We start from the raw sequence: 17,476 nt of genomic DNA on the forward strand, positions 1-17,476 counted from the left end.
CCTTTAAAAAGGAAACAATAGTTCAGGTGGGTTGTGAGGCTCAACTCATTAATGTCTGTAAAGCGGATGGATGGTGCCCCGTCCCTGCTCTGGCCACTGCCCCGCACCTAGCCAAAAACCAATAAAACCTTGTGCCACATCTCGCCCTGGGCTAACGAGCTGTGTTGTACCAATATTCCGCGGGATTTTCTAGCCATATCAATTCACAGCAGGAGTGGGTGGCTGTGAGCACTATCAAGGTACAATGAGGATTCTTCCCTCTGCTTCCTCCGGGTGCTGTTGCCGGGAATCCAGGCACAGATGTCATGATGTTGGAGAGAATTACATGCGATGAGTTGTGCCTCGGTTTCCCCTCCCATCTTTTGCCTGTCTTGTCTAATTAGACTGCAAGCTCTTTGCGGCAAGTGCTGTCTCTTCCCATGCATAAGGCACAGCACCCAGATCAAGGGAGTCCTGATCTTGCGACCTCTAGGCGCTGCTGTCATATGAACTCTGAAAACCCTGTGAAGTCCGTACAATGGAGCGGCACGTCCGACGCTGCATCGGAAATCTCGGTAGAGAGACGACAGCGTGAAACGGCCGTGTATGTTTAACTCCAGCAACCTAGGACTGAAAGGGAGCGCTCCTGGATCAGAGAGTCCAGTCCTGGTTATCATATAAACTCTCTGCTCACCCCTAGTGGTTCCAACTCCAGTTTAGTGACAATGGCTGGAGAAGTCTATATTGCCACTGTCCCCGTGGACAGAGGACATCACTCTCCAGGACAGACAATCCCCAGCACCGATTCCCCCTTAAAAGCATACAAGGAGCTCAGTTTTATGAGGGTCTCAAGGCATTGAAAGCCACCGCTACCGCTGCATCCCACCCCCCCACCCCCCGGGGGAGCGCTCAGCAAAGCATTCCCCAACCTCAACGCCAGCAGGACACAAGTAATAAAACATGGAGGAGTTCTTAAGGCTGAAAGATCAGACCCTGCTTTATAACCTCACGCCAGCCCTGAACTGGCCTGCAACAGTCATCGCAAACTAAACAGCCCTGCAGCCCCCCAGATGCTACGGGATTTGCATAGGCTGGCTGAGTGCTGTGCATTTTTATGAGCTCTGTGGAGAGCCGATTAGCAGAGAGAGGCACCCTGGCACACAAACCCCCCTGCCTGCCCCAGCCCTCCCTACTCCACCTGCTCCCCTCCAGCTCCCACGCTCGCTGCTATTCAGCCAGCTGGCCTGCCTTGCCCCCTTCATGCTGGCTGCACTTGTCTGCGATTGTCTTGGCTGGATGCTGCCAAGGGAGATGGGCTGCCTTGCACTGTCGCTGAGCTGCTTAAACCACCCCGGAGCCTGAGCGGAGGCTGGCTTGGGGCTGAAGGGGCAGGATGGCGGCTCGCTCAGGGCTGGATTCTGATCTCAGACTGGTGTAACTCTGGTGGAACTGCACGGATTCCAACAGTGGCGACGCCGGATTGACAATGGGGTAACTGAGACCCGAATCCAGGTCCGAAGGCATTTAAAACACTCCCCAGTCAGGCAACAGCTCAGTGCAACGAGAAGATGACAAACCATAAGCATTTGGAATTCTCTGTGCGTTGCTCTTTTCCAGATTCTCAGCCCCTCCACCTGGGGCTGTGAAAGGGACCACAATGCACTGGGGCAGAGGTGTCTGTGCACTGCTCTCTTCCCCTGGATGAAAAGTTGGTCCTGCCTTCCAGTACACCCTTCACAGGAGTGACCCAGAGGCCCATTGGTGGCTCACAAGTCTGCGTCAGCAACTCTTGTCAGGCCCCGACATACTCATTACATCTAACACACTGGGGTTATCCTGATTATCCAGAAAGTGTCCTGCAAGGTATCAAATGAAAGCCGGCGATGCACCAAGTCAACAGGGCTTTTGTAAAGGGAAATCACACCTCACCAACCTATTGGAATTGTTTGAGGGTATCAATAAGCATGTGGACAAGGGTGAGCCAGTGGATATAGTGGACTTGGACTTTCAGAAAACCTTTGACAAAATCCCACACCAAAGGCTCTTAAGCAAAGCAAAGCAAATCTTCTCCTGGTTTAGTAATGGTTTAAAACACAGGAAGCAAAGGGGTAGGAATAAATGGTCAGTTTTCCCAATGGAAAGTGGTAAATGGCAGGATCTAGACTGGGACCTGTGCTATTCAACATATTCATAGAAGATCTGGAAAAGGGGGTAAACAGTGAGATGGCAAAGTTTGCAGAGGATACAAAATTACTCAGGGTAGGTAAGTCCAAAGCAGACTGCGAAGAGCTACAAAAGGATCTCAAACAACTGGGCAACAAAATGGCAGATGAAATTCAATGTTGATAAGCGCAAAGTAACGCACACTGGAATACATAATCCCAACTATACGTAGAAAATGATGGGGTCTAAATTAGCTGTTACTGCTTAAGAAAGATCTTGGAGTCATTGTGGATAGTTCTCTGAAAACATCCACTCAATGTGCAGCTGCAGTCAAATAAGTTAACAGAAGTTTAGGAACCATTAGGAAAGGGATAGATAAGACGACAGAAAATATCACAAGGCCACTATATAAATCCATGGTATGCCCACATCTTGAATATAGTGTCACATTCTGGTCACTCTATTTCAAAAAAGATATATTAGAATTGGAAAAAGTACAGAGAAGGAAAAAATGGTTAGGAGTATAGAACAACTTCCATACAAGAAGAAATTTAAAATACTGGTTTCAGAGTAACAGCTGTGTTAGTCTGTATTAGAAAAAAGAAAAGGAGTACTTGTGGCACCTTATAGACTAACCAATTTATCTGAGCGTAAGCTTTCGTGAGCTACAGCTCACTTCATCAGATGCATACTGTGGAAAGTGTAGAAGATCTTTTTATACACACAAAGCATGAAAAAATACCTCCCCCCACCCCACTCTCCTGCTGGTAATAGCTTATCTAAAGTGATCACTTTATTTTTTCATGCTTTGTGTGTATAAAAAGATCTTCTACACTTTCCACAGTATGCATCCGATGAAGTGAGCTGTAGCTCACGAAAGCTTATGCTCAGATAAATTGGTTAGTCTCTAAGGTGCCACAAATACTCCTTTATTTAAAAGATTGGGATTGTTCATCTTAGAGAAGAGATGACTAATGGGGGAAATGATAGCGATCTATAACGTCATTAATGGTGTGGGGAAAGTAAATAGCAAGTGTTATTCACCTCTTCACATACCACAAGAGCTAGGGGTCATTTGATTAAACTAATAGGTAGCAGAATTAAAACAAGCAAAGGAAGTACTTCATACTACACACAGTCAACCTGTGGAACTCATTGTCACAGAGTTAAAAAAAAGAACTAGATTAGTTCATGGGAGGATAGGTCCGTCTACGGCTATTAACCAAGATGGTCAGGGATGCAACTCCATGCTCTGGACATCCCTAAACCTCTGACTTCCAGAAGCTGGGAGTGGACAACGGGAATGGATCACTTGATAAATTGCCTTGATCTGTTCATTACCTCTGAAGCACCTGGCATTAGCTGCTGTCAGAAGACAGGATACTGGGCTAGATGGACCATGGGTCTCATGCAGTATGGCTGTTATGTTCTTACTGGTCACTGATATCAGTGTGAAATGTCTGTATTAACTAGGGTGACCAGATGTCCCGATTTTTATAGGGACAGTCCCGATTTTGGGGTCTTTTTCTTATATAGGCTCCTATTACCCCCCATCCCCATCCTGATTTTTCACACTTGCTGTCTGGTCACCCTAGTATTAACACTATATGAGGAATCATATTTACTCACTGATATTATGTTTTAAAGTTTGTAACCTAACACAGGGAGAAACAGGTTTTCTTCCCGACAGGAGGGAAAGGAATTATCGCCCTTCCTCTAACGTAAATTAAGCATTGTGAAATCAACACAAAGGACGTCCAATTTGTATGCAAGTCAACAGGAAAAGCCAGGTCATGAAGTCAGCCTAGGAAGACACCAGAGGCTAAAGCCACAGGAGGTTGTCTTGGCTCTGGGGTCCAAACAGTGAGTTTTGGGGAAATATAAGGTGAAGCAAAACGACACTGTGCTAATCACTGAGGAGGTGAAAGGGACAGTATTACGCATCCATGAAACCTAGATCCTGGCTGAAAGGTCACGTTAGGTAAGAAAACTGCTTTAGACAGAAGATCGTAGCCTGATAAAGGTGAATTTTAGTCACTGGACAGCATGTTATACTTTTGTTTTATTTGTAACCATTTCGGTTTGCTTCGTATCACTGACAAGATCTCTCTCTACTAATAAACTTCTTTGTTTTGCCCTAAGCCAATCCCAGTGCTGTAATATCGAAGTAAAGAGTGCGTCCCCAGCTGAGCCAACAGGCTCGTGTGCACACCGCCACTTTGGAGACAGCCGACTTGGTGACTTCTGGGGGTGTCCTGGGACAGGGGCTATGGGCTATAGAGAAACTGGACGGGGTTCGGGACATGAAGTACACCAAGTGTTACCTGCCAGGCTGGCGTGGTCCTGAGGCGCTGGCTACCACAATGGAGCGTCAGGGAGCCGACACACAGTTTAGCATCAGCAAACCTCTCTCTCACTGAGGCAGAGGGGCAACAAGATAACTTACGGTTCTGGAGCCTCCCAAAAAGCATCACAGCACGTTACTCTCGTAGGAGCAGCCCCCAGAAGAGCTAAGCCCCGATTCTCCACTGCTCTGCACTTGGGGTCGTCGTTATACCAGGGCAAAATGGGTGCAAAATGCTGCCACACCAGAACGGTCAAGCAGACCAAAAGCTCTAATGCTATTAGAGAGGCAGCGTGGCCTAACCGATTCAGGAGACCCAGGTTCCCGTTCCTAGCTCTCTCACTGGAATGCAAGTCACTTCCGAGCTCCCTTCCTCAGTTTCCCTGTAACATGCTGTTGGGGACACCCAGACCTGGGAGCCACTGTGTTTCTTTCCTCCCCACCTCAGCGAAAGTGAGCTTTGCTGGAGATTGGACTGTGTCAGCTGCCAGCCTGTCTGCCTCACCAGCAAACTCCTCAAGGCTCTCCCAGTCCAGCAGGTGACAATCAGTAAACTCCAGCCCCCGAGCTCCTTAGGGAAGTTTCTCTGCAATGCACAGCCCCTACCGCTGTACATTCAGAGGAGATATTAAGTTCACTGCTCTTTACAGTAACTGGGGTATATACACCCTTCCCTTCAAACACAGCCGGGAGGTGGTTTAGAGCCAAAGTAAAGTAAGTGTATTACCAAAAAGGGCACAGGTTAAGTGATACCAGGTAGAAAGGGGTTACAGACAAACAGAAGTAAAAATACATTTTCTAATGACTGAGAACTTAAGAAGCTACAGCCTTTGCACAAGGTAGTTTCCTCACCAATTTTCCTAGCCCAGCAATGGCTGGCTTGCTTTCAGCCAGGATCCCTGCAGAGGCCAAGGAGTTGGTTTTCCTTGTCTCGTCAGGTGCAGGATAAAACAAAGTCTTTCTGTGTGCCCTTATACCTCAAAGTCTGCCTTGGTTTCAAGGGCTACCTTGCTCCCTTGGGGTTCAGTCTCCTCCAGGGGGTGACTCCAACTGATTACAGCTTTCCAATGCAATGCTTCCTGATGCAACTGTACCGTGTAAAATGTTCTCTCCCTGCAACCTCAGATACAAATGAATAGCCCATTGAATCTGGCCACACCTGGTTTGAGGTGTTGGCCTCTTTCCTTTGTCTTGAGGAAACCTGTTTATCAACTCCACCTGACATGCCTGGTTTAAACACCTTTTAATCCCAGACATCAGAGCATAACTTCAGTGAGTATCCATAATTCCACACACAGCATTGTCACCTATATCTCACAATGATATTTCTGACCAGTACATAAGAGCGGCCATACTAGGTCAGACTAAAGGTCCATCTAGCCCAGTGTCCTGTCTTCCAACAGTGGCCAGTGCCAGGTGCCCCAGAGGGAATGAACAGAACAGGGAATCATTGAGTGATCCATCCCATCGCCCATTCCCAGCTTCTGGCAAACAGAGGCTCGGGACACCATCGCTGCCAATAGCCATTCATGGACCTGTCCTCCGTGAACTTACCTAGTTCTTTTTTGAACCCTGTTATAGTCTTGATGTGTAAACAGCATGCTGTTCATTTTAAAAGGATATCTCAAAAGCAGCGATACTCAGACTGAGGCTTGCAAGCTGCAAGCGGCTCTTTAATGGGTCTCTTGTGGCTCTTTGCAGAACACATTAAAACACTGTGTGATTTAATTATTAACCAATCTAAGTTATTAGCCAACTGTAGTTGATAAAATAATAATACCTGATCAGACATTTTGCTGCGAGAATGTATAAAAATAGTAAATGAAACCATGAATTCACATGACTCTGACTCTTCTGGGTCATGCTGATTGCTAATTTGGCTCCTGAACCACTGAGGTCTGAGTAACACTGCTCAAAAGGCATATTTTGTACAGGTGGTACAGTAGTGTGCAGCATTTGAACATGGGGGCTATGGTTGCATTCTCCCCATCTGTAAAATGGGGCAAACAATACTGACCCCCCCCCCCCGCAAAGCACTTGGAGATCTACTGTTATTACAGAGCTCACAGATCCCCCTGTAGTTCCAGAGGTAGCAGGCTGTAGCTTTTAGAGCAGCAGATCAGGGGTTCTAGCCCAAAGTAAACAGGGCAAAGGGCTGGAGGGAAAAGAGCTGACAGAAGAACCCAAGGACTGGCTAGTATACATAAGCCACAGCTTTGGATCTTGGCAGCACCCATGAGCATAAGCCATGTGGTCAGGGTATGGGAGGGCAAGTATTTACATACATTATCATTATTTCTCCAGCTAAGTCAATTTGTTAACCAGGGTGGGCCTCTGCAGCTCAGTCGGAGACCACAGTAACTTGTACACCTGCCACCTTCAACTGGATCTGCTCCTGCTTCACGGCTATGTGAATAGTGCTGCTGGGACTGGTGGAGACAGGGCTTGGTTAGAATGAACACTGGGGGCAGGAGAGGTGTAATAGAGGCTGCCGGACATAGGCAGACCCTGTGGTTCTCTCTGCCTCTCTAGCTCTCCAGCCTGCGCTGCCTAGGGTCACCATTCAGGATCTCCCTAATTCATGGGAGGGATGCTCCAGTCGTATGAAAACAGAGGCTGCTGTACTTTAAAGCAGTGGTTTTCAAACTTTTTTTCTGGTGACTGAGTTGAAGAAAATTGTTGATGCCCATGACTCAACGGAGCTGGGGATGAGGGGTTTGGGGTGCCCAAGGGGCTCAGGGCTGGGGCAGAGGGTTGGGGTGTGGGCTGCGGCCGGGAATGAGGGGTGAGGGCTGCGGGAGGGGGCTCAGGGCTGGGGCAGGGGATTGAGGTGCGGGAGGGGGTCAGGGCTCTGGGCTTGGGGTGCAGGAAGGGGCTCCAGGTTTGAGGGGGCTCAGGGCTAGGGTGCGGGGTTGGGGTGTGGGCTTACCTCAGGTGGCTCCCGGTCAGGGGCGCAGTGGGGTGCAGAGGCAGGCTTCCTGCCTGTCCTGGCACCACAGACTGCGCTGTGCCCTGGAAGTGGCCAGCAGCAGGTCTGGCTCCTAGGCAGAGGCACACAAGCGACTCCAGGCAGCTCTCACCCGCAGGCACCTCCCCGCCAGCTCCCGTTGGCCAGGAACCGGCCAATGGGCAGGCAGAGCCGGTGCTCGGGGCGGGGGGAAGAAGCACGCGGAGCCTCGTGACCCCCCTGCCTAGGAGCCAGACCTGCTGCTGACTGCTTCCAGGGTACAGCACGGTGTCGGAAAAAGGTAGGGACTAGCCTGCCTTAGCCGGGCAGTGCTGCTGATGGGACTTTTAATGGCCCGGTGAGCGGTGCTGACCAGAGCCACCGTGACCCAGTGCCTTACATTCCACAACCCAATACTGGGTCGTGACCCACAGTTTGAAAACCACTGCTTTAAAGGAATAGTCAATGGGGTTTCCCAGCACTGGGGAGAAAAGGGGACATCACCATGACTGGGAAGCAACTAGAGGATCAACTGATCTCAGAGGACTGCAGACGTTTGGAAGATTTAGGGCCAGGGGAGACAATCAGCATCTTTTCTTGGACTTCCATGGGGTTTGGATCAGCCCTTTAGAGAGCTGGTTATCCAAGGTGGAACAGCCGGTACCATTAACTGAACCCTGTTCAGACTGTGATCTCACAGAGAACTTGCTGGGCCAGGAGAATTAATGGACCTCTTCTGGGGATTCTAGGGAGATTGGACGGCTTAGGACGTTTGCTAATCAGGGAAGAAAGTGGGCATTCCTGATCCAAAGTCCATGGAAATCAGATTCCCATTAACGTCAACGGGCTTTGGATAAAACTCAGCATGAGCTTGCCAACCTCAGAGAGCCTAGAGAACTCACTCTCCAAGCAGGGAACTTGCAGTCTGGTTAACAGCACTTTCTTTGGGGCTTTAGTGAGCAGAGAAGGCTCCTTAGTTAGGCAGGGGTTTGCCGTTGGGTTGTTTTTTCTTTCCCACTCCTCCCCAGCCCTAATTTTTATTCCCATCATGTCTAACTGGCCCCATGCCAAGGAAAGGAGAAAGCAAATCTCAGCTGGGCTGCAGGCGTCCAGACAGAGATCAATAAGTGACACACAGAGGAGTCTGATTTTATTAGTCTAACAGCAGAGACACCTAATAAAGTACCAAGTCCCGACTCCTACTTAATTGCTTTTTCTTTCTTTCTTTTCCTGCCCAAAATAAGCCAAATCTTTCCTGGCACTGGAGGCAAAACTCAAACACGATAAAAGTTTCAACCAACTCCACAAATGCTGGGAGTTTCTTTGTATTTCTTTGGTGTCATTTGGTACAATCACCGCTTTAAATTTACAAGCCAATAAATAAATAGATGATTGCTCATAAAAGCTCAGTTTTTGTTTGGCCAGAAGCCAGCTCCCAATCAAACATGAGGTCTCCTTTTTGTGGCCCCTCTGTTGTTTCCAATACACCCCAAATTCTTTCCTTGGCTTTTCTATGCGAGCACAACATTGGTGAAAACACCCCGCCTATTTAAAGCCTCAGGGGTTAGGCGGAGCCTATCAGACAAGAAGGCCCACCCTCTCTGGTGAGGGAGGGGACCACAGGACTCCAATTTAACTGCGGACAGGGGACATAAAATTAAAAAACAAGGGTGGGGCCTGAAGATGTATGAGCAGGAGTGTTGTAAGCAAGACAGAAGAAGAAATTCTTCCGCTCTACTCTGCGCTGATTAAGCCTCAAATGGAGTAGTGTGTCCAGTTCTGGGTGCCACGTTTCAGGAAAGATGTGGACAAATTGGGGAGAGTCCAGAGAAGAGCAACAAAAATGATTAAAGGTCTAGAAAACATGACCTATGAGGGAAGATTGAAAAAATTGGATTTGTTTAGAAAAGAGAAGACTGAGAGGGGACATGATAACAGTTTTCAAGCACATAAAAGGTTGTTTCAAGGAGGAGAGAGAAGAATTGTTCTTCTTAACTTCTGAGGAAAGGACAAGAAGCAATGGGTTTAAATTGCAGCAAGGGAGGTTTAGGTTGGACATTAGGAAAAACTTCCTGTCAGGGTGGTTCAGCACTGGAATAAATTGTCTAGGGAGGTTGTGGAATCTCCATCATTGGAGATTTTTAAGAGCAGGTTAGACAAACCCCTGTCAGGGATGGTCTAGATAATACTTAGTCCTGTCATGAGTGCAGGGGACTGGACTATATGACCTCTCGAGGTCCCTTCCAGTCCTTGGATTCTATGATGATCCAGGGTCAAAGCAAGGGATCCAGAGAGGGACACCACGCAGAGATTCTTCCAACTGCACCCACTGCCCTGAGGAGGAGTTAGTGTACATCCCCCAAAGGAACTCTGCCTGGACTTCTGAATGGACAAGGGCCAGAAAAAGGCCCCGAAAATGCAGAGAACCCACCTCTCCCTAGCCAGCCTCCTTCCTCCTGGACTGAGGGACAGGCTGGAGAATGAGCATCACGGTTTGTCCACAGAGCACGTACAACACGGACAGCTTTCCCAAACGTGCCCCTGATCCCGAGGGATCCCCCTTGTAGGGTGACGGAAGCGTTCAGGTAGCACTGTTTCAAAGGCCCAGACAGGGCCTGACCCGAAGGCCACGGGAGTCTGTCAATCGATTTCAACGAGATTTAACTGAAATCTTTACAGGGACATGGTCCAGTGATTTATACCCTAAAATGTAGGTTTCTCTGCCGCAGGAAAGAGTCACAAAAATGCACAGCCCCAGAACTTTCAAAAAGATCCTCTAATTCTAGGGGCCTCCGTTTCTGGGTGCTCCATTTGAAACACCTCAAAGGGGCCTGATTTCAGAGCGACTGCGCACCCACGTCTCTAAGTGACATCTGTCTCTACTGCAGCCAGGTGTGAGGCTCCTCTCCCGGGGAGACGGATTCATGCTACTAGGATTGTGTGCTAAAAACAGCAGTGTGGGCGGCAGCTCTACCTCGCAATCCCCTGGATCTGAGCGAGGTGGCAAAAGCCTGAGCCTCTCCAGGAGCCCCACTAGCTAGTGCAAGTCTGTCAGTCCAGGCCTGGAGGCTGGCTCCCAGCTGCAATGTAGACATACCCTACGGGAGCTGCAAAACCTCGGTCCTTCTGAAAATCAGCCCCTAAGGCCTGGTGGGAATTGGCGTAGTTCCCAGTGGTGCTGTATCGATTTACATCAGCTGAGAAGCTAACGTATGTCCCTAAAATCTGACACTCAAAACAGAGGCACCAAATATTAGAGGCTGTTTTTGAAAATTTGACCCCTCTCCGAATAGAATTGTTTTGTGATTTCTTTATTCTCCGTTTCTACAAAACCAAGCATTTTCGTTGGGATGAAATTTAAACATTCCTGGCAGCGTTAGAAACCCCAACACCGCAGCTTGACACCAGTGAAGGAGATCCATACAATAAAACTGCCTATCAACAGAGGCATGGCGATGGCTCAAATTCCACCACCCATAAGGACAGAAGAACAAAAATGCAAAAAGAAATGGGAGAAAAATTAAAGTTGAAATGTAAGCACATTGAGGCAGGGACTGGCAGTTGTTATAAGTTTGTACAGTACCAGGCACAGCAGGGCCTGAATGGGCATTACCCCAATATACATGTTAGAATAGAATAATAAAATGAGTTGAAAAATTCTTTCAGTTTTCATAATCTGAGGTATTATAATTAACATAAATAGAGATTTCCTTTTAAAGATATAATTTGATTTTAGTAGTATATCATTAGGAATATATGCATGTAGAATCATAGGTTAGAAGGGATCGCAAGGGTCATCTAGTCTAACCCCCCGCCAAGATGCAGCATTTGTTGCATCTGTCCATGGTTCTCAACCTATTTACCATTGTGGGCTGCATCCAATACTACCTATATGGCCCTGAGGATGTCACATGGGCCGCAGCTGTGTGCTGATTGGGCCACAAGTGGCCCACGGGCTGAGAACCACTGAACCATTCAAGATAGATGGCACATCTCTCTCTCTCATACCTATTCTGCTACTGATGTGGAATCTTTAACACTGTGCTCACACACACACTTCCCCCTCCTCCCCTTCCCCCACAGTTCAATTTTTTTTGCAGTTCACCTTAAAATAATTGCAATGGATTCCAGCATATCCCACAAATCCTGATTGGGAAAACAATCCCCGATCATCACTTCCCAGCTTTATTTTGTCCAGGATACTTACAAAGATGCTCGACTCCTTGTATATTTCCTCCTGTATTGCAAACCCGTTCACTTTTCGCATCAGAGTGAAATTCATCCTTTGTGCAGAGCATCAACACAAGACCCTACGTACCACTCCAATCCAATTAATCCTCAAAGGAGTGGTGCAAAGGGCCTCACGTGGGCTCTCTGTATAGGGGTGAACACACACACACACACACCCCTTCTGCAGTCTTTATTTAGCTCAAACTCCCCCCACAGCCTAGCAGATCCCGAATCAGGCCCTTGTAAGCCATGGAGAAGCAGCTTCACTTACCCACGCAGTCGCAAGTGGGGAATTCCGCTTGAGCCCGCTTGGCTGGGGTGTCCAATAAACTTTTCGTTGGCGTATCCAGGTATTTCAAAGGAGATTCCAAAAATCCACTGAGGGTTGGCGTGAACGGCACGTCGTTCTTGGTCGGGGTCCCATCCAGGTAAGCGGCATCCGCGTTTTGGTTTTCCTCGGAGTAAAAGCAGGTGGTTGATACCACGGTGATAGCACCAGAAGATTCGATTTTAATCTGCTTGGGGGACCTAGCTGCAAAGGGGTTCTCAAAATGCTGCCCCATCCCGGGCGACAGCGAAAAGCCTTTGGATCCCACTTCAGGAGCTTCGGCCAGGGGTGGCACTCCATCTTCGGCAGCCGGCACTTGGAGGGTTGATTCTGAGACCCCTGGCAGTTCTGGAGAGTGGCTCAGAGAAGACGACTGGTGGGAGAGAGGCTGGGAGGGCGGACCATCAGCGAGCGGAGCCGGGAGGTCAGAATTCTGCAGGCTGAAATTTTCCCCAAACTCCGCCTCGAACTGCCGGATCAGCTCCTCCAGCTTGTCATCCACCATGAGTGAGTTCTGGGCCGGCAGCGGGTCTGGCAGGTTTAAGGGCTTGTGGGGAGCTTGGTCCTGCCCGTCACCGGAGGGAACAGCAGAGCAGCAGGGCGCATAGCTGGAGACGGGAGTGCCGGGTGGGGCAGGGCGGCACGCAAAGTTCTGGTGAAGGTGATGCTGGAGGTTTTCCTCTGGGCTCCCTTGGCTGAGAGCGCCCGTTTCCTGAGTGTTGGGAGCCTGGCTTCTGTCGTCCAGCTGCTTTTGCAGCTGAGATCGTGCAGCGGAGCTGGGTGTGAATAGTGCAAGAGGCGGGGGCTTGACAGGGGTGCCGGGGAGAGGCTGCTCAGTCTGCATCTCTTCCGTTGGGAGCTGAGTGGCGGCAGCTGAGTGAAATCCTTCCAAGCTAATTTGCCTCAGGGGCAGGAACAGTGGTTGTGAATCCTTCTGCTTGGACTTCTTGATCTGGACTTGCTTCCGGAGTGGCTTGACTTGGGAGGGTTTGTCGGGCTGAATTTTCTTCTTCTTCTCTTTGCCCTGCTTTTCAGATGGCTTCGGAAGCAGGGCCTGAGAGCCGGGAGCCCACCAGTTGGGCAGCTGGTCCTGTGGGCCCGGCTGGGCCAGGTTCTGGTCCAGGAAGAGATTGCGCTTATGATGGAGGTGCTGCTGCAGCACCATTTGGGTCTTCTTATGGAAGTCCGTTTCTTGCAGCAGCTGTGACAAGTGCTGGCTGGGGGCCAGCTTGGGATGACCACCCCCGGCTTCCTTCTTCAGAGCCGCGACCAGCGGCTCTTGCTTCGGCTTGACGGCTTTGACCTTGTTGGGCATTGCTTCAGGCCTCTTAAACACCGACTTGATGTAATCATTGGCGCTGCCCAGCAGCTGCTCCAGCTCAGCCATCGGGTCGCTCACCAAGGAGGCGGGCAGGTCGGAGTTCAGCATCCACAAGTTGTTTTTCGGCTTGGGTTCTTCATCCCACGGCTCAGAAAATTCCAGTTTCTGGGGGGTGGAGGTGAAATTGGGGAAGAGGCCTGCAGGCTCCCGGGGGGTGCTGGGTTCGAGGATATACTGGGGGTCCGCCGGCTGCCAAGAGGACTGCCTCAGGGCCCGAGACGTCTGGAGCACACTGTGTCCACTGTAGGGTTGTGCGTTCTGACTCTGGTACTGCTCGTTGCTGGATGAGGGTAGCACCGGGGGTTCGTCTGGGCTGAAGGGGGATGAACAGACCAGCTGCTCCTTGGAGGCGAACGACACAGATGGCAGGGGGCTGCCAGGAGTGGCTGGAGTCACCCTGGCCGGCGGCGGGAGAGCGGATGACAGCTGTGTGAGGGCTTCTATGGCGATGGCTGTCTGGAGGCTAATGTTCTTCTCCTTGGCAATGTTCAGTGCACTTTGGGAAAAGGGGAGGCCATCTGAAGGGCATGGCTTAAGCGTCTCCACCACGGCAGGCACCTGATTGGGAGTAGCACCTTTGTCTAAGGGCTGGTGGTGGGCGTCGCTGAGATGTTGGGATGGGCAGGTCTGCCCCTCCCCAAGGGCCGACTTGATCTTCTGCTCCAGCCACTCCAGGTAGTCAGGACACTCGGGGCCGTCACAGTTGCAGTTGGGGGGCTTCATGCCATGCTTGGCCAGGGTGAGGGCAGCCTTCAGGGCGTTCAGATCCTCGCCTCCGGGGACGCTGTCGGGCTGGGGGAGCCCTGGGTTGCCCGCCCCTCCCCGACTCATCTCCAAGTTGAATTTCTCATACAGCTGCGTGCTCAGCAGCGACGGGGACCCAGCAGCCGGCATTCCGTAGGAAGACATGGCCTCTGCCACGGCGGAGAAGGCCACCAGGTTCCGAGCGTCCTCCAGGTTCGCATCGTTGGCGGCGTCCCCCCGGCCCGGGGCCGGAGCGCTCTCCCATTTGGCTTTCTCGCTGGAGTGCCGGGTGACAGGCTGGCTGGCAAGCCAGTCGTCGGTTTCCATTAGCAGGGCACTTCTCCCAGCCTGCTGGCTCCCCCCATTCACCAGGCTGGGCCCGCTTCCTTCGTTCAACCTTCTTTCTTCAACATAGTTAATTGGCCCTTCTTCCATTTGGCCTGTTTTGGGTCCATCAACTGGGTTGCCCTCCGAACCTGTCTGAGAGAATGGAGAAAAGCAGAGGGTAAATAGCCACGTAGCCACCCTGGCATCCCCAGACCATCCCTGTTTTAGGGTGAAATCTACTCCCCCTCCCCCAGAGAGGGCCAGCAGGAGGCCAAAGCACCACCTGAGTGGTACCAATGATGGGCGTGCTGGAGTAGAGCGGACGCCAGCTTTTTAATCATAGTGTCACCTGAGGCCTTGGCTGCCTGTAAACTTACACTGGTTCTGTTAAACCGGAGCAACCCCCCGTGTGGATGCTTTTATTCCGCTTTATTTCACCTTGCCTGACAAAGATTTCCAATCGACTTACTCTAGACTGGAACAAGCCGAGTTTGAACAGAAATCAGAGCATCCACACAGCATTTGGCATCAGTTTAACCACATTGGTTTAGGCTAAACAGGTGCAACTCTGTGTGTGGACAAGCCCCGAACATGCTCCCAGCAAGTCTATGGCACATGGGTTAAAACGCCAGTCCCTTGTCTACATTAGTGCTCCCAGATGCACCTGTGATAGCAACAATGGGAAATGTTAAAAATCTAATGAAGACTGGGCGTCTGACTGGGATCTTCCCAGGAGCAAGGGGCATACCTCGCTAGGCCATCCCAGCGAGCAAACCCTTTAAAAGGCACAAGCCTCACTCACCTTCCCCTGCTCCTTTTGTTCCTTTCCTCACTGATTCTAGCCCTGAAAGATACCTGCTTGGATCTCTTTCTGCCTCTCTGTTTCCTTTTCCTCTGCTCCGTCTGTTTTCCCCTCTCTGCCTCTGTCGCTCAGCTCTAGGAAACGTCATCACAGAATCGGAAAAGTTAGAGACCGGAAATAGCTATCACTGTGGGTCAGCTAGTCCATCTCTCAGAGGCCAAGTGCAGCTCCCTCTGGACTCTTTTCAACTGCTTTTCTACCTCTGGCTGGAGGGTGGCTTGCAAATCTCCAGTGTCTGCTCTTTACCTCCACTCTCCATGGGGTGGTGAGTGAAACCGACTGAATGGAAGTGACTAGATTACTTTCAGGGCGATGGTGGATTGGGCTCACAATGAAGATTTACAACTGATGTGGAACAAGTTTGGAGGGTCTCTGCCCCAGTGCCTGATAGACAGGGGCCATGTCACAAAAATCGCCACCAGAGCCCGTACCAACTGGCTCCTTTGTTAGCAGCCTCGGCAGAAGAATCCAACGGGCCGTACAGAGTGAACTTCCAGGCTAAGGTCGGCAGTTCTGATCAAAGCGTGGACAAAAGGGAGAGATTTGAGCATGTAGGTCAAGAGGCTGCGCTCGGTTTGACCTCAACTCTAGACCTAGCTGGGAAATCTGTTTCTGCTGCTGCGGTCAGCGCCTTGTGTGTGATATGTGTGAAAGTCCAGACGAAAGCCAGCGGAGTCTCCGAGTGGGCCGGTTTATTGCAAGTGGAAGCAGCATAAACAAGCGTCAGCTCACAAGCCCAGAGCACCGGCATGCAGCATTCCAGCATCGCAGGCTTCCTAGCTACATCAATCACAGTACCTGCACAGCTGGCCCTGGGGCAGGGACACAGGCAGCCCGAGGGTGATGCAGTATATTGGGTAGGGGACGTTTTAAGTCTGCTTTACAGTCAGTCTCGGGGAGAGGTGGTTGGAGGGTAGCTCCATAAAGGCAACGCAAGCAGCGTATAATACTCTGCACTTACACGGCACTTTTCGTCAGCAGACCTCAAAGCATTTGTAAGCGTTCTTACCTCCAGTTTACAGATGGGCAACTGGGGCACTGAGAGATTAAGTGACTTTCCATAGGGAGTCAGAGTCAGGAGTGGAAACAAGATCTCCTGAGAGATCTATGGCCTAGCAGATAGATCACGGTGTGTGACTCAGAAGACCAGGGTTCTATTCCCGCCGCTGGCCTGCTAGACGACCTTGCGCAAGTTACTTCACCGCTCCGTGCCTCGGTTTCCCCATCTAAGCACAAGGCTGATAATACTGACCTGCTCTGCAGAGTGGTTTGCGATCTACTGATGAAAAGCAATACATGCATTATTGTAATGCCCAGACATGCTCTATAACACCACCACGACTCTTAATGCTCACCTCAGTTAACCCTCATTATACCCTTAGTTGGTAAGTTTCATTGTCTCCACATTACAGATGGGCAAACTGAGGCACAGCCCCAAAGCCTACATTTCCACTCATTCTGGCTGCTTGATTTTTTGTGGGGGGGCCCAATCTGCAACACTTGCAGCCTGATTTTCAGAGGTGCTGAGCACCTGCCGCTCCCAGTGACTTCAACTGGAGCGCTGGGTGGTCGGCACCTCTGAAAACCAGGCTGTAGGTATCCCATGTTGGGCACTTAAAAGTGAAAGCACTCAAAATTAGTGGCCACTGCTAAGTGATCTGGCCAAGGCCACACAGGAAGTCAGTGGCAGAGGTGGGAAATGAACCAGGGCAGTCCCTACCTACTGGACCACAGCTTCCATTGCACAAGCACCCAGAGCTCTTTCTAGATTGTACATATACATATGGATTACCCACTCTCTATAGACATACAGCTCATCCATTCATTACTGGAATACAGCCACCTCTACCCAAGGGAGGCTAAAATGCACTGTTTCCGGAGCGGAAGTTGAGAATGAACTTTTGCTTTTGAAACGACAAGGGGATTTTTCCAGAGGCTCAAAACAGTCCCCCAGGATTATCAAGTCTCACTGTAATAACCCCTCCTATTGCAGAAAGCATCACGCAATCCCCACAGCAATTCCAAGAAGCAGAGCCTTTGGTTAGTGTGCCTGTTAACTGTAATTTACAAGCCCAATTTGGGGGGTGAAATTTATGCTAATTCAAGGGGATTGATTTCACCTCTTCATGCAGATGTATAGCTTCCATTCTTTGTCTCTGGGCTGAGCTGTG

The 17,476-nt window shown here is 50.2% G+C and overlaps 1 protein-coding gene across 5 annotated transcripts in view; it reads right to left on the bottom strand.

Annotated features, from left to right (window-relative positions):
- Positions 1-17,476, bottom strand: part of TET3 (tet methylcytosine dioxygenase 3) — a 156,993-nt gene that overhangs the window by 50,213 nt on the left and 89,304 nt on the right. For 4 of the 5 annotated variants that reach the window (XM_073325183.2, XM_073325184.2, XM_073325186.2 and 1 more), the window contains one exon: positions 11,935-14,596. In XM_073325183.2, the coding sequence (XP_073181284.2) occupies positions 11,935-14,551 (2,617 nt within the window). In that variant the 5' untranslated portion in view covers positions 14,552-14,596. Of the gene's footprint in view, positions 1-11,934; positions 14,597-16,557; positions 16,582-17,476 lie in introns of all 5 variants that reach the window. The other variant, XM_078850671.1, reaches the window with a different exon arrangement.

This window comes from Lepidochelys kempii, chromosome 26 (assembly GCF_965140285.1).
Source record: "Lepidochelys kempii isolate rLepKem1 chromosome 26, rLepKem1.hap1, whole genome shotgun sequence".
Classification (NCBI taxonomy): Eukaryota; Metazoa; Chordata; order Testudines; family Cheloniidae; genus Lepidochelys; species Lepidochelys kempii.